We start from the raw sequence: 19,125 nt of genomic DNA, 5'->3' as shown, positions 1-19,125 counted from the left end.
ATCTTTAGATCTGCAGGTTGCTTTAGATGAAATTTTACCTAGAGGAAGAACAATGAAAAGTAAAGAATCTTTTGGGGTACCTACTAAACTAGACTAAACATGAATTTGAATCACCTAGGGGTCTTACTAAACTATATATTCTGATTGAGCAGTTCTGTGGTGGGGCCTGAATTTCTGCATTATTAACTAGCTCTGAGGTGCAGTCTATGCTGCTGCTCTAAGGACCAAATTTTTTTAGTATCATTGTTAGGAACTAATTTAAATAAGTAATATCACACATATTTCTGTATGTTTAGTTTTTCCTTCTTTATACTTCAGCATGAAGGTACTGTAAACAATGAAGAAGTATTTTTCCCTGTGATATACATACTATTTAGCTGTATTATGGGAAGAAAAGTGATTAAAAATAGATATTAATAGCATCCAAAGTAAACCCACCAACCAACATACTGGAAATTCATTCTGATCACAAACCAAATACAGGGCTACACATTGCTATTTACAGACGTCTCCATATGGTACCATATTCACATGTGTGTGACACCAAACAGATGTCTGGAAAACAGATTTTTGTGACAGATTTTGACACAGGAAATATATCCATGCTCCATAAAACTTAATGGAAAAATGTAATGCTTAACTACAGTCCATTTTTAAAAAACAGATTGTAATATCTTCCGCAGAATTGGGCAAGGTTTGAGGAGTCTCCCGATCCAGGGAATTACGTAAGGGAATGTCAGCTGGTGGCATGGCATTTGATTGGTTGTTGATAATGTGTGCTTTGGATTTGCCATATTCAGCTCAGTATTCTATTTTAGATCATGAAAAAAGGATACATTCCTTTACTCCACTAAATATTTATCTGGTGAATCATTTTTGGAAGTGAGGGAAATACTGTGGTATTTTGAAATGGAAAGACATATTTTCATAAGTGCATGAGCAATGTGATCTCTGAGTCTGTTTCGCGTGGTAATACACCAGGGGCTGAGAGTCTGCCAAAGTAGAACATCTGCTTCTAAGACCTAGACTTCTGGTTCATTCCTCTCTGTGTACTATTGTTTTCTTTTGCTTGTTTGCTCAGGTTGTTAAGTCTAGATTATATTTTATCAAAAAGGTCCCCAACCTTTTTGGCACCAGCAAATGGTTTCATGGAAGATAATTTTCCCATGGACTCGGGTGGGCAGGGGGACGGTTTCATGTGGTTTAAGCACATTAGCTTTATGGTACAGTCAAATCTCTCTGCTAATGATAATCTGTATTTGCAGCCGCTCCCCAGTGCTAGCATCACCGCCTCAGCTCCACCTCAGATCATCAGGCATTAGATTCTCATAAGGCACGCGTATCCTAGATCCCTTGCATGTGAAGTTTACTGTAGGCTGCTCTGAGAATCTCATGACACCAGTGATCTGACAGGAGGTGGATCTTATGTGGTGATGCATGTGCTGGGGAGTGACTGTAAATAGAGGTGAAGTTTCACTGACTCACCTGCTGCTCACCTTCTGCTGTGCGGCCCAGTGCCTAAGAGGCCATGGACAGGTATCGATTTGTGGTCTGGGGGCTGGGGACTGCAGTTATCAAGGACACAGGGAAGGAGCACTCAGAATTCTTCTATTATCTTACAACAGAGAAATCTGCAACATATCTTTTCAATTTGAATAAAGATCCAAGAGTTCCTAATTATTAAATTATGCTTTATGGTACATTTTATTAAAAATGTTCTTCTCCTTTGAGATCCCCACCCATGTAGTTCTCCCTGGTGGGACCATGGTTGCGTATGTGGACCTTTGCATCCTGTGAGCAGCACAGGTAGAGGGGAGGCCTGTGCTGGTGGTATGGGCAGCCTGGATGGGGTGGCAGTGTAATATCTATGACATGTTCCTGCTATCCCTGTCAGCTTCATCCTGAATGCACATCACTTCTGACCCTGCAGTCTGTCATACTGCCAGATTGATCTATACCTCCATGCCTCCCTCTACCAGGCTTATTACTTTTATCTGGCATGGTCTTCTGCTTTGCTCTGTTTCTCTTAACCCTTTCTAAGAGGTCCACAGTTGAGCACTTTTCTCCCTTTAGCTCCTGTGTTTCACAGGCACCATCAGTGTACCTCAACTATAGTGTTATGCTGTCTGGAATTGTGTGTTTTTATATCTATGTACCCACTAGACTATAGAGTGTTGGATGGCAGGGACTAAACAGGTCTTTATCTTATATTTCCATTGCCTAGTATAGTGGCAGATTTTAGCAGGTCCTCAGAAAATATTCATTGAGTGAATAAACTTTAGTAAAGTCACTGAAACTCCATATATGTAGATCACAATTTCCATGCATATAGAAAATTCTGAAATTAGGGAAAACTGACATTTGTGTAAGCAAGCTAAACTTTTAGACAGAGAAGCAATGATCTATATCATGAGTAAGATAAGTGGGAAAATGAAAAGATTAACTGATACTGCTTTACAGCCAGATCTTTGTGGATTATTTGTAGCCTTTTTTTCTCTCTCTTTTAATATGTAATTCCTTGTGAAATACTTAATTCAGCAGGAAATAATTAACTAAGCAAGAAATTAAATGTTTCTACATTACTACACAATCTTCCCATCCTGATGTTTAACAGAAATATTACAAATTTTTTGTAATTTTTAAGTATTTTGATTTTCCTATTTTTGTTAAGTTTTAAATGATCCAGGAGAGGAATAACAGTTAATTTTGGTGCTTACCATATAAATTAAGTCCTGCAAGTCTTAGGTATAGCAATGCATCTATTGAACAACCACTTCACTAAAAATGTTTACGTGAGTAGACAGGTATAATGCTCTGATTAGCAGTATTTTTAAATATCTTCTCAAAATTATTATAATGATGGTTCAGGTATAGCTGGGAACCAAAAGAATTATGCTAAAAATATCAATGTGTATCTTTAATATCGGTAAGTCAGGGATTACTAATAATGCTTGACTTTTAAACAGAGACCCCATTGAATGGACCTAGACAAGCCAACATCCAGGATGATTTCTTATCTAGACATGTGTCAAATCTAGTTATGTTAAATTGTCTTCAGAAAACTCATGATTTAAGTGGCACCTCAATTAAAATATATTGCTGTAATATCTATAAACATCTTATGTCTTTGCTTACATTTTACTGATGTATAATGTCAGGGGTTCTCTACCTCTGAGAACTTAAAACTTGCAGAAATTAAGTCTGTTGTCTTGTCAGTAGAAATCAGTGGATTAGCTTAATGCTATTTTCACAGTTCAGTTCATTGTGTAGTTATCTAAGTAAATGTGTTTGGGGAATTAATTGCATTAAATTCCTTCTGATCTAAATCTGCGTAGGCTGGTTTCCAAATAGGATAATCCAGATTTCTTCTAAAAAGCTTTCTTGGTTGGTTTGTTTTCACATCAGAGAAAATATAGCACATGTAAAAATTATAGTTTCTAATGTAAAAATACTTTGTTCGGTAGGAATAAAAGTTTTAAATGATGCTTGTTTTAAATGATACTTTATACACAGGTTATTTACTTACTCATATTCTCAGAGTGAAAAGTGCCCTGTCTTTTCAACTGCTAGTATTGAATATGATGATAATAATAATAAGTTGGTAACACTATTAAATATTAATAATAATGAACATTTATCAAATACTGTGTATTAGTTTCCTAAGTCAACTATCTATTGCTGTATGGCAAACCACCCCAAAACTTAGTGGCTTCATTTAACAACAATTATCATTTGTCAGAGTTTTGTGGATTGACTGGATGGTTCTTCTGCTTTATATGAAGTTGGTTGAGGTGCTAGTTCAGCTGGAAGGGCCAGTGGCCTCATTGACAAATCTAACATTGGTTCTGCCTTGTAACTGAGGACTCACTTTGATCTTTCTATAGGATTGCTTGGACTTCCTCACAGTATGGCAGTTAAATGTTAAAAGAGCACTTTTAAAGAGGCAGAGGCAGAAACTGCAGATCTTGTAATGTATAGAAATGACATTATGAGATAATGTCATTTCTACAGCTTTCTCTTGAGTAATACATGTCACAGGCTTGTTCAGCAAAAGGGGAGGGAAGGGAAATAGACTCTACCTCCTATTTGGAAGAATGACAAATATTTTTGGCCATCTTTAATCCTATATAAATCCTATGAGATAAATACTATTCTAATTCATATTTTAAGGATCAGGAAACTAAGGCTTAGAGAGATTAAGTTGGTGTCCAAGGTCATCTAGCTTAGGTCCAGTTTTGCCTCTAGGGCTGGATCTGTGAACCATTGTAATATACACCTTCAGTGGTTTAGGCAAATTAAATATATTTCTACTTCAAAGCCAATATCTGAGGATGGTCTTATTGATATGGGGGATTATTCCATTTGCAATCAGACTGAGACTGTAAACATGGATCATTTTATTGAAATGGTATCATGTGGTAAAAATATCAGTTTCTCCAAATTTGGATATTTTTGGATTGTTGGGTGAGATGAAAGGGAAAATTTTTAGAACTGATATTATTCTGTGCCTACTACATGTATTAGCACACTTCCTTACCAAGAACAAATAAGTAAAATCAGCTTTTTAAACCATATGGTTCCCAATGGGCGTATTCTGTTCTACTACAGTTTACAGTTTTCATATGGTTTCAGTACTGTAGTGTTTACTAGTCATTAACATGAAACACAGATTTTAAATTTCCTCTTTTTGATTATTTCTGCTGCTTTGTGGTTTTCTTTGTTTTGAGAGCCAGTGTTATTCATGGATTTTCCTTTGTTGGAAAAAGAAAAAAAAATTTCAGAGATGCCTATGATGGTAAAGAAGAAAATAAAAATCAAGGCTTCCAAAATACTGATGAAAGTTTTCATATTTACTGTAATTTTAATTTTCTATGTTGGGTTCTTGACATCCTGACTTTTACTGAGGAAAGTCTAAGTTGAAATTGTTATATATAGCATGTTGTATTTTCATATTAGCTGGTAGTTGTGAAAAGGATTTATAGTTTTTGCTTAAAGTATATAGACTTTTTAGTTCCAGAGCTATCTAGTCTCTTGCTGACTTGAATAAAAGTGGTAATAACCTCATAGAGTGTTATAGGGCCTTATAATTTAGGTACTACCACCCCCTCCTTTTATAAAGGAAGAAGCTTTGGATAAGAGAAACTTTCACTCTTGTTCATGTCATGGAGTAGTGCAACACTCAGAACTGTGTTTAGAATCCCAGAACACCAGCACCATATTTTCTTTCACTATATCCCAGTGTTTCTTTAATAAGTCTCATTATTAGAAATGTGGACATCACTTATCCAAGAAGATCGTATTACCACCGCTCAGCTGTAGAACAAGTTTAACTTTTTCTAGTTTATGAAAGTCTTAAGCCTCTTTAAAATATTTAGTTGTTGTTATATTCAGAAAGACTTTTATAGTGGTCTAAGGAAATTGTACTGCTAAGAACTGGTAGATGATTACAGCCATGTTTTTTTAGGATACTTTACTTTTTCATGTTTTATTTTGAAACAAAAAAAGCTACTCAGTGTAGTCTTACTGCTTTAATGAGACAACATTTCTCTGTGAAGCCATCAATATCTAAATCAGTGTCCTTCTCTTGAACTGTTCTTATACATACATGTCATATATCTGGTTAATGGGAAAAATGTGGTTAATTGTATCATCTGCTCTCATGTAGCTATACATTTCTTTTATGATGTATGACCAAGAATACACACGATGTGCTTATTTATCTATATATTTATCATGGGCTTTCTTGGTCCTAAGAATATTTAATTTGAATTATGTTTTTTAGGAGATTGTTTTAAAGGGAGTATCACCAACTAGATTTAAGGATCCAGACCCCTATATTGTTTGAACCATCTTTCGACCATGGGCTTAAGTGTTTGAGCTTTGCATTCTGTGCTTTTTATTTTTAAAATATGGAATTATAATTAATAGTCCCTCTTTTAGTGAAGGATGTGGATGAAAACTAGTGTACCATTTGTCAATGTACTGTGAAGGAAGGACTAATAATTTTTTAAAATTGGGAATCAGTGTGCAAGTGGTTTGGGTTGAGTGTACCAGAGATCCCTTTTCTATTTGAAAGTCGAAACAGCCTGGTTACCAGGGCCCTTCCCAGGGTTGAGGACATTGCAGTGGGTCTGGAAGTTTATTCACTTTTCTATAGGTACATTTCAGGTTTGCCTAAAAACATCAATATAATTAATAGTTTTTCGATGACATTTTTGTTTCTTGTTGAAAATAGGGCAATTTATAGAATTAAAAAAAGAGAGAGAGAAACCATTTATCATAATACTACTACCCAGAAGTGACTACTGATAATGTCTTTTTGTGTACATCCTCTATTTTTCCCTATTTATACATTATCTTTAAAGTGATGCTAACCTTCTAACAGAACTAAAATTGTACTGGTCATACTATTTATTATCCTGCTTTTTTCACTTCACGCTTTCATTTCCTTCCCTAACACCACACCCTACCCCCAACACAATGTCACGATGTGGTATGTGTATCAGATTATGCCTAAAATGAAAATTGCTTGGCAAATTTGCACTTTTTTTTTTCATATTTTCTTCAACCATTTGAATGGAGGTAATTTTAACCCCTCATTGTTTTAGTTTTCTTCTGTTAGTATTGTACAAGATAAACCCCAGAGAGATGGCCTATCTCTTTCTTCCTTCTGTGGTCCATTTGTCTTTTGCTTGTCCCATTCCTAGAGAACAGTGTTGAAGTGAGGCAGAGGTATCAATAAGGGAAATTACCAGAACCAAAAGAAGGAAGGAATTATCAGGGAACAGTTAGTGTGGTGGGAAACTGTGTTATGCTTCCTCAAAAAGTATGACAAATATGTTCTGTTTACTTGAGTTTCTGGAAACTGCACATGAGGGATATAGCATTAATTTCCTTTGTCTTGCTGGTATTCTATTTTACCATTCAGGAAGAAAGAAAAAAAAATGATAGGCTGAGAAAAGAATAGATTTGAAGGCTCACAGAGCAAAGATTTGTTTTTTCTAATTTAAAGTAGAACTCCAGAGTTTTTATTTTCTATTAAGGTGGCTTTTTTGTAAAAGCCAAATTTGATACAGAAGTCGTATGAGAAATGGTAGAAAGGTACGTCGGTTTCATGGATGGTAGAAATCTTTAAAGAAAATACTATTTTAGGAGAATTCCTAACTATATGCTATTGAGTAAAAATAGAACAAAAGCTTTCCTTGATATGTCAAAAGTAATAAAAATGGTGGGGTAGGGAATGGAACAAGTAGAAGATGATTATGAATTTTCCTACTGGGTTTGAGGAGGGAATTGGAAAAAAACTGACCAATTATCTAATTTTTGATTCATGTATTTAAAATTAAGGTGGAGGATCAGAAACAATAAATAAGAACTAATTGACATTATTCAGATTGCTATTGGAAATTACAAATAACAAAAATGTGAATCTAGATTTTTTTTAAAAATTTGCTGCTGTTTCAAGGTCAAATTTGTTTTGTTTGTTCATGAGACTCTTCTTTTATCACATAACCCTAGGTCATAAAATTATAGTTTTCATATTTAATGTTTCTTTTCCAAACAAAACAAAGTTCTTCTATGTTATGGTTGTTACTTTCCATTTAGTTTACAGAACTTTCATTGTATTTTATCTCAAAGGAATGAAAGAATGGATTTTTTTCTTTTCTGTCTCAAGAAATAAACTGGTCTATATTTTTAAGATTTATTTTACAAAAGGGTACTTGTTACAGATTAGGTTTAATCAAAAAAAGTCCAATATTAAGACAAAGGACTTTTCTTTATTAAAGTAGATGTTAAGATTTTAAACCAGATGAAAGTATGAGTGATCATATCATAATGTAGTAGGTTTTCATATTCAATTTCCTAGGTAAAACTGCCTGTTGAAACCATCAAAGAGATGTTTTAAATCCTACTTTGGCATTGCTGCAAAGTTGAAATAATTGGCTTTAAAATAATTTGGGACCCTATATTGAATATTGAGATAAGGTTTATTATGGTCCTTCTTTTCATGCATACTGCTGTTGTAGTCTTAGGCGATTTCAAAATCGTACTGTATTTAACCCTGGAGCTATCTAATTCTTGGCGTATTTCACCTTCACTCTATTATAGATACCCATGTGGGGCCTGCTGCATTTTGGTCAGAACCAAATTCTTCACTCCAGAATTCTTAAACTCTCCCTCTTTCTCTCTCTCTCTTTCTCTTTCTCACTCTGTCTCCTCTCTCCCTCTCTCCCTTTCTGATTGCCACCTTTGTTCCGCTTTTATCTCAGCTTTATTCCCACTATGTTGTTCTTTACCTTTGGAAATCTCTAAGCCCCTTAAATTCATTAAGAGTAGTATTTTATCATCTTCTTCTTTGTGTCATCAGTGCCTAGAACAGGCCTGGCACATAATAGGTACTTAGTAAAGATTTGCAGAATAATGACTGAGTGGTTATATCAAATACTTGTTCATTTTTTGCTGTTTGTGGAATTATGAGAGGCTACCATGAGGACTGACGATTTTAATAAGAATAGGAATGATGATTCTTACCTTATTAAGATTGCAATTAGTTTAGTGGATGATAGCATTATATTGGAAAAAGAAAAAAAGATGACTGTAATAAATATTTATAATTCTAAACTAAAGTAGTAAATAGAATTAATAATAATAACCAATAACATTTGTGGAAGATTTAAAAAATTCGATGTGTAAGCCTCTTAGCTACATGTCTTACTTCTTTCAACAACTCAGTGACACAGATATTTTTATTTAAAATTTTTAGAGAGGGGGAAAGTGATTTAGAGAGGTTAAATAACTTGTTCTAGACTTATCAGCAGAGTAAGGATATGAACCCAGTGCTATGGAACTTAAGGTCCAAACCCTTTAATATAGGATACTTGAAAAATTAAGCAGAATATCTCATGGGAACTTCTCAAGGGATGCTACATTTCAACATGATAGTTATATTATTTTATGCTTGAGTTATGTTTAAATAAGGCATTTGTGAATTATCCTTTAAAACTATTTATTTTAGAAGGTAAATTATATTTTCCCTATAAATAGCATTCTTATTTTGAGGGATAGCCTCTTGCTTTTAACTGAACATTGTAGATAACATGTTTCATGAGAAAACTACAGAGAGATCAAAGTATGCACAAGATGCACGTCTCCAAAATTTTGGGCTTGGCTCCCTAACCGTGCTAGTGACGCATGATGTATTCTTTAATAAAGGAAATGTTAAGGCTTTCCTTTGATTACCTATTTCAGTGCAGTTTTTTGACTGGCTTAGTTTACTAAATTTCTTTTTAAGTGAGCAGTTCAATATTCAGGAAGTAAAATGGAGTGCTTTGAAAAATTGTACTTCCACCTGTGTTTCAGGTTAGATTGTTTCTGGGCACACTCCTGACTTCTTTTATGATTTCAGGTAAACTCTGAGTCTCTATTGTTATTTGGACTTTTAATGTCTGCTTTGTACTCCTCTTAGGGGTATTGAAAATGTTAAAGCATTTGGGCAGGGGGATTGTGTAAGGATCTATTTTTAAGACTTTTCAGAACTCATCTTAATAATAGTCTCTATTCCCATGAGGGAAAAATGAAAGGCAAGTCTTACATCAGCCTATTCTGATCACTTACTGAGGAATCACAGTGTTCCCAAGGTCATAAACAGTGAGAAGTAACTCTCTAAACCCATGTTGGAGGGCACTACGTCAGAAACACAGTGAAAATTACTCTTTAACTGGACGTGATTCTCATTTTAAATGCGGCTGTTTATATTCTTTTATGAACTGCCTTTCTTTTTATGTTGAATTTGTTTCACCTTGTAAAGATTAAGAAGAGCACGTTCTAGCTTTTAAGTGTGAGAATTGGATTATTAATAGTTTTTGGATAAAAATCATCTCTGAGGATTAGATTATTAATAGTTTTTGGATAAACCATTTCTTCTACCAAAAGCAGAACATTCTCACAGACTTTGGCTCTCAGTGAAAAATAAAGTGTCATTTAAAGTTTTTCACTAATTCAACATTTAAAGCTTTTTATTTCCTTCTTGATTTATGACACAGCTGTTTCTGAATGGAGAAAATGCAAGAACTTCACAAAATCTAATTAGATTATGTTCTTTGTGTGTCTCCCACATGTAGTGGAGGCTACTAATCAAACCTTGATATTTTTCTATTCATTTTTTTGAATTTAATTCAAGAAAAGATGGCTATAATTAGGGTGCATTTCTGCTACCACACAGTGTTATAATAATCTCTTCATGTCATTTAATTTCTTAATATATGATCAATTCATTAGTAGCACTGTGCTGTCTGACATCAAACCTTATGTACCTCTGTGTGCTTATGCTCTTGGCTGTACCTTCTAAACTACTAAGACTTGTTCATAAACAATGGAGCTCCATCATTCTAACAGTCATTATGCTAGTTCACTCTAGTTGAACTCCACCTTCTACTTTAATCCGAAATATGTAATTTGACTTTTGGAGAAATTGATGCATACTATTTTAAAGCAATACAATATAGATGACTAAATCCAGGATAAAAGAGATACTTTGTTGTTTAGGTGATATTCTTGACATTGTGGATGCATTTCACATTTCTCTCTCTGTCTTTCTCTTTTTTAAAATGTAGCTAGCATTCCTTTTCCATGCCCTCCACTTTGTTTTTACTCCTTCTTCCTTTCTTATTCAAGACTCCTCTAATATTAGCATTTTTAGTAGTTTGCCCAATATTGATATCTAATTTTTATTACCTGGTATTTCAAAATACTTTTCTTCTGAGACTATTATAAACAAAATTCCATGCAAAACGGACTAATAAATGGCTCACCTGATATGGTTAATGGAAGATATGTGGTTTTGAGTAGCTTCTCTTAAAAGTGAAAGAATCAGTGTTGAAAAATTCCGTGTAAAATTAATTAAAATTATAAGATTATTGAGTCTTTTCTTTGTGGACTAACATTTATTTATTTGTGGTTTGTTTGAGTTTTAATGACAGAAATGTATTTTCAATTAGTAAGCATCAAATTCTTTATTAAGCAGTGATTATTTTTGGTCTTATGACTATGAGAAATCAGGTGAGCATAAGGAAAATTGACTAAGTATGGAAAAATTACATAAAAGAAAAATCATTTCATCTACAAAGATGTATGATTTTTGCTTTTCTTTCCCCTATGTCTAGATGATTAGAGATGATTGTATCTTGGATTTCCCCCCCAAAATTGGAGGCTCTTTAAAAAAATAGATATCTAAGGATACAGAGTATAGTGGGGAATTAAAGAAATCACTTACTACATAGAAAAAATAGTAAACAAAAAGAAATCACAGAATCACATAAAAAATTCTGTTTGGTATAGTAACACATTTAAATGATGTTAAATAGCTGGTATAGATTGCATCCTCTATAAATCAATCTTTTTAATAATGAGTGTCCAAAATGATCATTTACATATATGTAGTTTTTGAGTGTATAAATATTAATATAATATATACACACACACACACATTCTGGTATATGTGAAACATAAGGTAACATGAAACTGATGCATTCAAATATTCCTAATATGAGTTTGAGTGTTTTCAAGACTAAAGGCAAAATACATTTTTTCATGGCCTTAGTTTATGCAAAAAAATCAAATGAAAATGTGGTGATCAACTTGCAGGAGCAAGAAAATGGAACTGTATACACATTTTATGATTAAAAAGTAGTTAGTTATGTAGGTACTATTGGCTATTAGAGCTTCTAGGCTATAAATTATAATATGTTACTGTTTTGGTTTTAAATTTTAGTGTCTACATAGCCAGTGGATCAGATGTCCAAGCTGGGTAATCATTGGCATTGTGCTTCAGCTTTTAGATCTAACAAGTAAAAATGAAAAACATTTGGATATGAAAATAAAACAACAACAAAGAAACAAGGGGATGGAATACAGCCAATTCATAAAATGAGGAACAGTTGGTTTACCCTAATTATAGCCATCTTTATTTTTCTTTATTCTTCTGTATGTATCAATTGTAAGTTTGGTGGAAAATAAAACCTTTAGCTCAATTATATAAATAAATTTATTGCAGATTTCCTAAAGTGACTTTTTATTTTCCTTAAAACTCAAATCTTAAAAGTCGGTTGTAGTTTGTATTGACCACAAGACTTTCCTTTGATATGGTATAACAGTTCATTTTTCATTTTTTAAGACTGAATATCTCATACCTACCATCATCTAAATGAGAAAGTATAGATGATAAAAGCAGGTCAATATAAAAAATTCAATTAATTAAGAGAAATTTTACACAGGAATTAGGTTGAGGTGTGCAAAAGTATGGCTGAATCTAAGAAAATGATAGAATGTTTATGTATAACCATAATACATTTTCAGATTGTTTATTGTTGCAGATCAAGCACTAAAATAAGACCTAAGTTCTGACTTTCATTTTTCATAGATGTTATCATGGATAGCATAGGTTATGGCAGTAAGTGACTCACTTTGTAATGGAGATAAACTTATTGATATTATAGAATACTTCATACTTTATTATTTTCTCCTTGTTACTACTTTTATGACTTTTTATCATGAATATATTTATTCTAAATTCATCTTACATGGGAAATTATATGTTTCTTTTGTAAATATTTTAGAAAGAATGATGCCTGTTGACTTTATTGACAGGTGCAGAATACATGATCTCTTTGGGAACAAACATGGGATTTTGATTGTTATTTGAGAGTCATTAACCATAGATACATGAGTAAATGTGGGACAAAGTCCTACAACTTTCAGTGACAAAGGCCTGTTGCTATATTATATGGTTTTATATGTTATAAATTTGATAGCTTTCTCCGTGTTAATTTTCCTCTATATTTTCTTTGAGCTGAAAAAACAGTTGCCTCCACCTCACCTCCCAACAGACACACACATAAAAGTTGAAGCTTCAAAATGGAAATACATATAGTATGTATCTATTGAACTCCGGTCATTCTAAGTAAACAGGAATATAAAAAAAACATGGTCAGTTTAAAACTGAAAAATTCTTTAGTATTTTGTATTTCAATTGCTTGTTTGCTATGCAACACTAGCAAAGTTTTGGACTGATTCACAGCATAATGCGGCAAACTTAAGAAATGGTAGGAAAGATTATAGGTGATTGATCGTATTATTTTTAAGTATGAAGCATGTTTTAAATCATGTTTTTAATCATATCAGAACCCCCAGAACTTAACATAGAAATTAGGATAGTGATGATACTTGCATCTCCATTCTTAACCATTTTTTTCTATACTTTCGCAATTGTTTTCTCCTAATGCAGAGATTTCATCAAGCCCTTAGTCTTTTGCAGTTTATTTATTTATTTATTTATTTTTACTTTCATTTTATCATATTATGGGGGTACAGATATTGTTAGGGTTACATATATTGCCCCTACCATTCTTTCCCCGCCCCCTTGATGTTTAATGTTTACCAAAACATCAAGCGTGTCCTACCCCCAGGTGGTGCACTTAGTCTTTTGAAACCATTTTGACTCCCCATTCCTTATAGCAGTACCTCTTAATGAGAGGAGCACATTAGAATTGCCCAGGGAGCTTCTATAATGTGCACATATCTAGAAGGTATCATTAGAAAAATCTGTATTTTAGGTAGGAGTGGCAAATATATTTGACAAAAACTTTGCCCATTGATTCAGATGCCTCCTTATGTCATATCCCAACCAGACTTTGTCACCCTGTCTCATGTGCTTTCCTCCTGCTACTGTCTGTTCTGCTTTAACTGCGCCAAACATAAGTATTAGACAAATACTTAGTTCTATTTCTTGCCTACAAACGTTTGTACATTGCTGTTTCTTTTGCCTAGAATACCTTTTTCTTCCCTTTCGTCCCTCTCTCTCCAATACATGTCATTCAGCTGTCAAACAATGACTTGCCTACCTAGATTCTCCTCTAATGGTAAATCTTCACTTACTCCTCCAGGTAGAAATAGTCAATCTGTCTTTTGTGTTTAGGATTTATTTTTGACTATAATATTTTCAAGTGTCCATCTGTCCCATTAAACTATAAGCTCAGTGATACCATGTAATTGATCTTCTTCTTCTTTATGTTAAATGGATACATCAATGAATAATAAAGTGAAAGCTTATTAAGAATTTAAATGTACGTTATTTTTATGAACATTGTTTTTAGGGGCATCATTAAGTTGAGATTCATGATCAAACACCAAGACCTACATTGATACATACCTAATATTATTTGTCTTAATATGTATTCCCATTAAAACTATGTGCGTATTGATACTTATTTTTCCTCTTTGTTTTTTTCCCTTGTGTCTGCAGACGGAATCTCACAAAACTGTCCCTTATCTTCAGTCACATGCTGGCAGAAATCAAAGCTATCTTTCCCAATGGTCAGTTCCAGGGAGATAACTTTCGTATCACAAAAGCAGATGCTGCTGAATTCTGGAGAAAGTTTTTTGGAGACAAGTAAGTAAAAGTCAGTTTTGTAGTTTAGATCCATCTTTCAATGGTTACCTAGTCCTGCCTCCAGTTGCATATGGTGTAGAATAGATTTTACTTGAGTATTTTGAAATGTATATGAGTGTTTTTGATAAACGTTTTGATTGGTAGATTTTGGTGACACCACCAAAAGGGTGTCTTAATAATGAAATAGTTTTTTTAATTATTATAAAATAATATCAGATTAGACAGTGTTATTTAACTAATTGAGCATTCATTGAGTTAGTTTGCTCTAGGTAGCAGAAATATATAAGGTATTGTCTTTGTATGAGAAGGTCATAACTTCTTGTGAATTTACATCTAACACATATATACAGTATAAAAGGTAGAAAGGAATAGATTCTTTAAAAATGGCATAAATAAATTGCTCTGATACTTTAGAGAGAACAGTTGCTTCGAGATTGGACTAATCAGGGACTGCCTCCTAGAGAATGTGGTGTGTTACGCTTAGTTAAGATTTGAAATTGAGGAAAAAGAAGGCCCTAGAACCCTGATCTACCCTTTCTTTGATTTATTGTACAGAAAGTATACAGGTGTGAATATGATATAGAAGATAATATTATCACAGAGTTGTAGTACAGCACAAAGTAGCTGGATAAAGTTGTTTTCTATTAGGTACTTCCTACTCAGCTACAAATTATGGTAAGCTCAGTAAATAGATAATAGGAATTGAATGTCTAAAGTCAGCATAATTTATATAAAACTTGCAAAACTTTTGCCAAATGTCTCAGTAAGATGACTAAGAACTGAGCATCAGGAGACAAGCGGTTTCCTCAATAACCTTTTTTTTTTTTTTTTTTTTTTTTGAGACAGAGTCTCACTTTCTTGCCCTGGCTAGAGTGAGTGCCGTGGCGTCAGCCTAGCTCACAGCAACCTCAAACTCCTAGGCTCAAGTCATCCTCCTGCCTCAGCCTCCCAAGTAGCTGGGACTACAGGCATGTGCCACCATGCCCGGCTAATTATTTGTATATATATTTTTAGTTGGTCAATTAATTTCTTTCTATTTTTAGTAGAGACGGGGTCTCGCTCAGGCTGGTTTCGAACTCCCAACCTCGAGCAATCCGCCCGCCTCGGCCTCCCAGAGTGCTAGGATTACAGGTGTGAGCCACCACACCTGGCTCTCAATAATCTTTTAAGGATCTCTTTTAATGAGAGTGAACCCTCACAATGTCTAGAATATAGGCAAGACCCTGGCTGAATAGTAAGGAGGAAAAGTGATTACTTACACATGGATTATTGTTTAATCCTATATTAAAGGTCTATATTTATTCCTTAACTGATGAAATTAGACATATAAAATGTTGGTATACACTTTACATTTTAGTACTTTGATAATGGTGAACTGTAATATTGATTTTTCTCTTCTTGTTTACAAAGTGCTGTTTTTATCTAGAGCTACCACCAAGATTAAGATATAATTACATAGAGTAATACACATTTTATTAAATACACAATTTTTGGCTTTAAAAATATTGAAGCCTATTTTCCACATCTTATACTAAAATGTATTCTGAATTATTTCTAGGCATTAACGGAGAAAATACCATTATTGCAATTAACACAGACATTTTGTGTTCTAGAAATCTAGCTATTTGTAATATTCCTATTCACAAATGTGGTGGAATTTTTAACAAAAGGTTTATTGTCATCTGTATTAAAATAATAGTAGAGAGTATACTAATTAAATATTTGTAGAAAGCAGAAGGTCTTGCTAAGTTCAGGATGTAAGAACTGAGGGGGTTTCCTGCAGTTGCAGTTCATGTATTAACACTGTAAGCATAGTACAAACAGTTAGTAACCTTCAAAATAAACTTTCTCTGAAAGTTTAAAAAAATATATAGGACAAATTGTTTGTGGTATTTCTTTTTGAAAACTGAAAATTCTGGTGGGTTATAAAATTGTTTACTTGTCATAAGGTCAGTAAAAAATGGAAAGATTGTTCACATGTTTTTTAAGAGAGGAGTTTACTTTGCTGGCACTTTAAACCACAGAGAATTATACATTTGAGACATCTTTATTTTCCTTTATTTATAACCACAGACATCAAGGGACTGAAATTTCTGTTCAACTGCTACATGAGTGAAATCACTACTATATCAAATGGGGAATTCTTGAAATACTGATTAAGTACTCTCCCTGCCTACCAAATCCTTTTGCCTTTGCCTCCTGTTTTCACTGAATTGAGAAAGTTGCTTAATTTGTCTTTAACATTTTTATTTTGTGAATAATAGCCAAATTTCAAGCTACTTCTGGAATGTATCCATATTTTTATAGTCATCAAAATTAATGATTCTTTTATTAGATAATTGGAGAAACTATATTCTTCTTGGTTTTCACCTCATAGTTCCATAGTATTATATTGAATGAATGCATACATGTATAGTGTAATCCTTTCAAAAGCTTAGATTATTTTATTTTCATTATGCTCTAATACTAGTTTGTATTTTCCTAAAACTTAGTTCTCCTATGGCAGTATGCCTGTCATCTATCCTGCTACACATTGAGGCCATGTGAGAATGCTTTCATTTAACCTAGCCGGTACCTTTAAACTTGAAAACAGCTTTAAATAGAACCATTTAATCCATTCATGAGGGCAAAGCTTTCAGGACCTGATCACCTCTTAAAGTCTCACTATCTTAATATAGTCACAATGATGATTAAATTTCAACATGAGTTTTGGAGGGAGCAGTCCAACCATAGCACTGTCCTTTTTGAATTTATGTTGGTACCACCTCTCTGCTGAGGGCCCAAGCCCAGCAACTGAGAGACTCTGCCTGCCTTGAGGCCCAAAAGGAGCCATAACACAACATGTACCATGGCCAGCTGGTTGGGAAATTCTGCATTTGTTCAGTGTTTATGAAAATTATTTTAATATTTTAACAGTTTAATCCTGCTCTTGCTTTCTTAGCCTGTTGACCAGGATATTGTAGAAATATGTAGGAAAAGAAAAATAACGTTAATTGAATAAATGTATCTAAGTACTTTCTGCAAAATGAAACCAATAGCAAACTATATCTCCATGCTCTGGAATAGTAGTTTATAATCTAGAAACTAAGCATGAAGCTCAAAAAATGTATTACTGGCTGTTTAAAAAAAAAGAACATGAATGTGACTGGACTCTTGAGTAGCTGTCATTTTTCTCAGCAAGTCAGGTGGCACCTCCTGGGCCACTCATGCTATGTACTTCTTGACATTAAGGAGAGTTAGACATACATTTTTCAAACCAACTATAATTCAGCAAGAATCAGGGATTCTAACTCTTGAATATTCTTTTTTTTTTTTTTTTTTTTTTTTTTTGAGACAGAGTCTCACTCTGTTGCCCTACTAGAGTGAGTGCCATGGCGTCAGCCTAGCTCACAGCAACCTCAAATTCCTGGGCTCAAGCAATCCTCCTGCCTCAGCCTCCCGAGTAGCTGGGACTACAGGCATATGCCACCATGCCCGGCTAATTTTTTCTGTATGTATTACTTGGCCAATTAATTTCTTCCTATTTATAGTAGAGACGGGGGTCTCGCTCTTGCTCAGGCTGGTTTCAAACTCCTGACCTCCAGCAATCCGCCCGCCTCGGCCTCCCAGAGTGCTAGGATTACAGGCGTACCGCGCCCGGCCTAACTCTTGAATATTCTTATGCATCCTCTCCTCCCCATACTTAGTTTGGTTCAAGTTCTCATCTTCAAGTTGAAGTTAAAAACTCTTGCCTGGATTATTGCAATAGCCTTCTGATTGGTCTCCCTATCTGTTATAACAGCCTGTCCAATTGTTCTTCTTAGTGAGACCAGTTAGCTCTCTAAAAAGTAGAATTAATTATTCCAATCTTTTGCTTGAAGTTCTTCCATAATATTGGATTCAAAGTCTAAAACCTCATTAAAATGACAAGCTTTAGGAAGTGTTTTTTCTAGCTTAATTTTTTATACTCAGCTCATCTCCAAAGGAATAAACTCCCAACACTCATGTTTCCTAATGTAATGAGGAACACTTAATACTCATGTTTATCATTTTCCACTCCTTGGTATCTTTGTTTCCCTGTATACCCTAGTGCTTGGATAGCCAGTCACCCATGCCCTACCCAGGGTTACCACTTTGGAAACTTTTATTGACTATACTTATCTAAAGTGAATATCCCTACTCTGTGCTGCCATGTACCTGGGCTCACATCTATCATCCTAGATTACAATGAATTGCTGACATGTCCCCATTTCCCAATTGACAGATTTCTAATAGGTTAGAAAGTTTCTTCGAAGGCAGAGGCTATGTCTTACTTATTCATGTATTTCCTGTAATGTGAAGCACTAACAGTTGTTAACAGACTATGTGAATAATCAATGGATGAATAATGTCTATCCTCTGTTCTCATTTTGCAATGACTTTATTATCTACAAATTGTTCTTTTTAAATTATCATTTAATACAGTTCTACTCCATGGACCCTCTCTTCTCTATTTTCTTCTGTCTCAGAATTTTGACACCTTTCTTCAAGTCCAGTTCTGAAGTCCCTTTTTGTGGATTTTTCTTAGTCATATACACCCCTCCACATCGTCAATGTTAATGACTCCATTGTTTTCCTGTTATATTTTAGACTCATGTGTGTTATAGAATGTATGTTTACAATGGGGGTCTTTCCTGTTTGATTGTAAGGCTCCTCAATGA

At 34.0% G+C, this 19,125-nt stretch overlaps 1 protein-coding gene across 3 annotated transcripts in view; it reads left to right on the top strand.

The window, feature by feature from the left end:
- Positions 1-19,125, top strand: part of CBLB (Cbl proto-oncogene B) — a 191,579-nt gene that overhangs the window by 72,416 nt on the left and 100,038 nt on the right. For all 3 annotated transcript variants that reach the window (XM_012777172.2, XM_012777173.2, XM_012777174.3), the window contains exon 4: positions 14,300-14,446. In XM_012777172.2, the coding sequence (XP_012632626.1) occupies positions 14,300-14,446 (147 nt within the window). The remainder of the gene's footprint in view (positions 1-14,299; positions 14,447-19,125) is intronic.

The sequence above is a fragment of the Microcebus murinus genome, chromosome 1, assembly GCF_040939455.1.
Source record: "Microcebus murinus isolate Inina chromosome 1, M.murinus_Inina_mat1.0, whole genome shotgun sequence".
In the NCBI taxonomy this organism is placed as follows: Eukaryota; Metazoa; Chordata; class Mammalia; order Primates; family Cheirogaleidae; genus Microcebus; species Microcebus murinus.
This window is presented reverse-complemented; position numbering and strand designations above follow the sequence as displayed.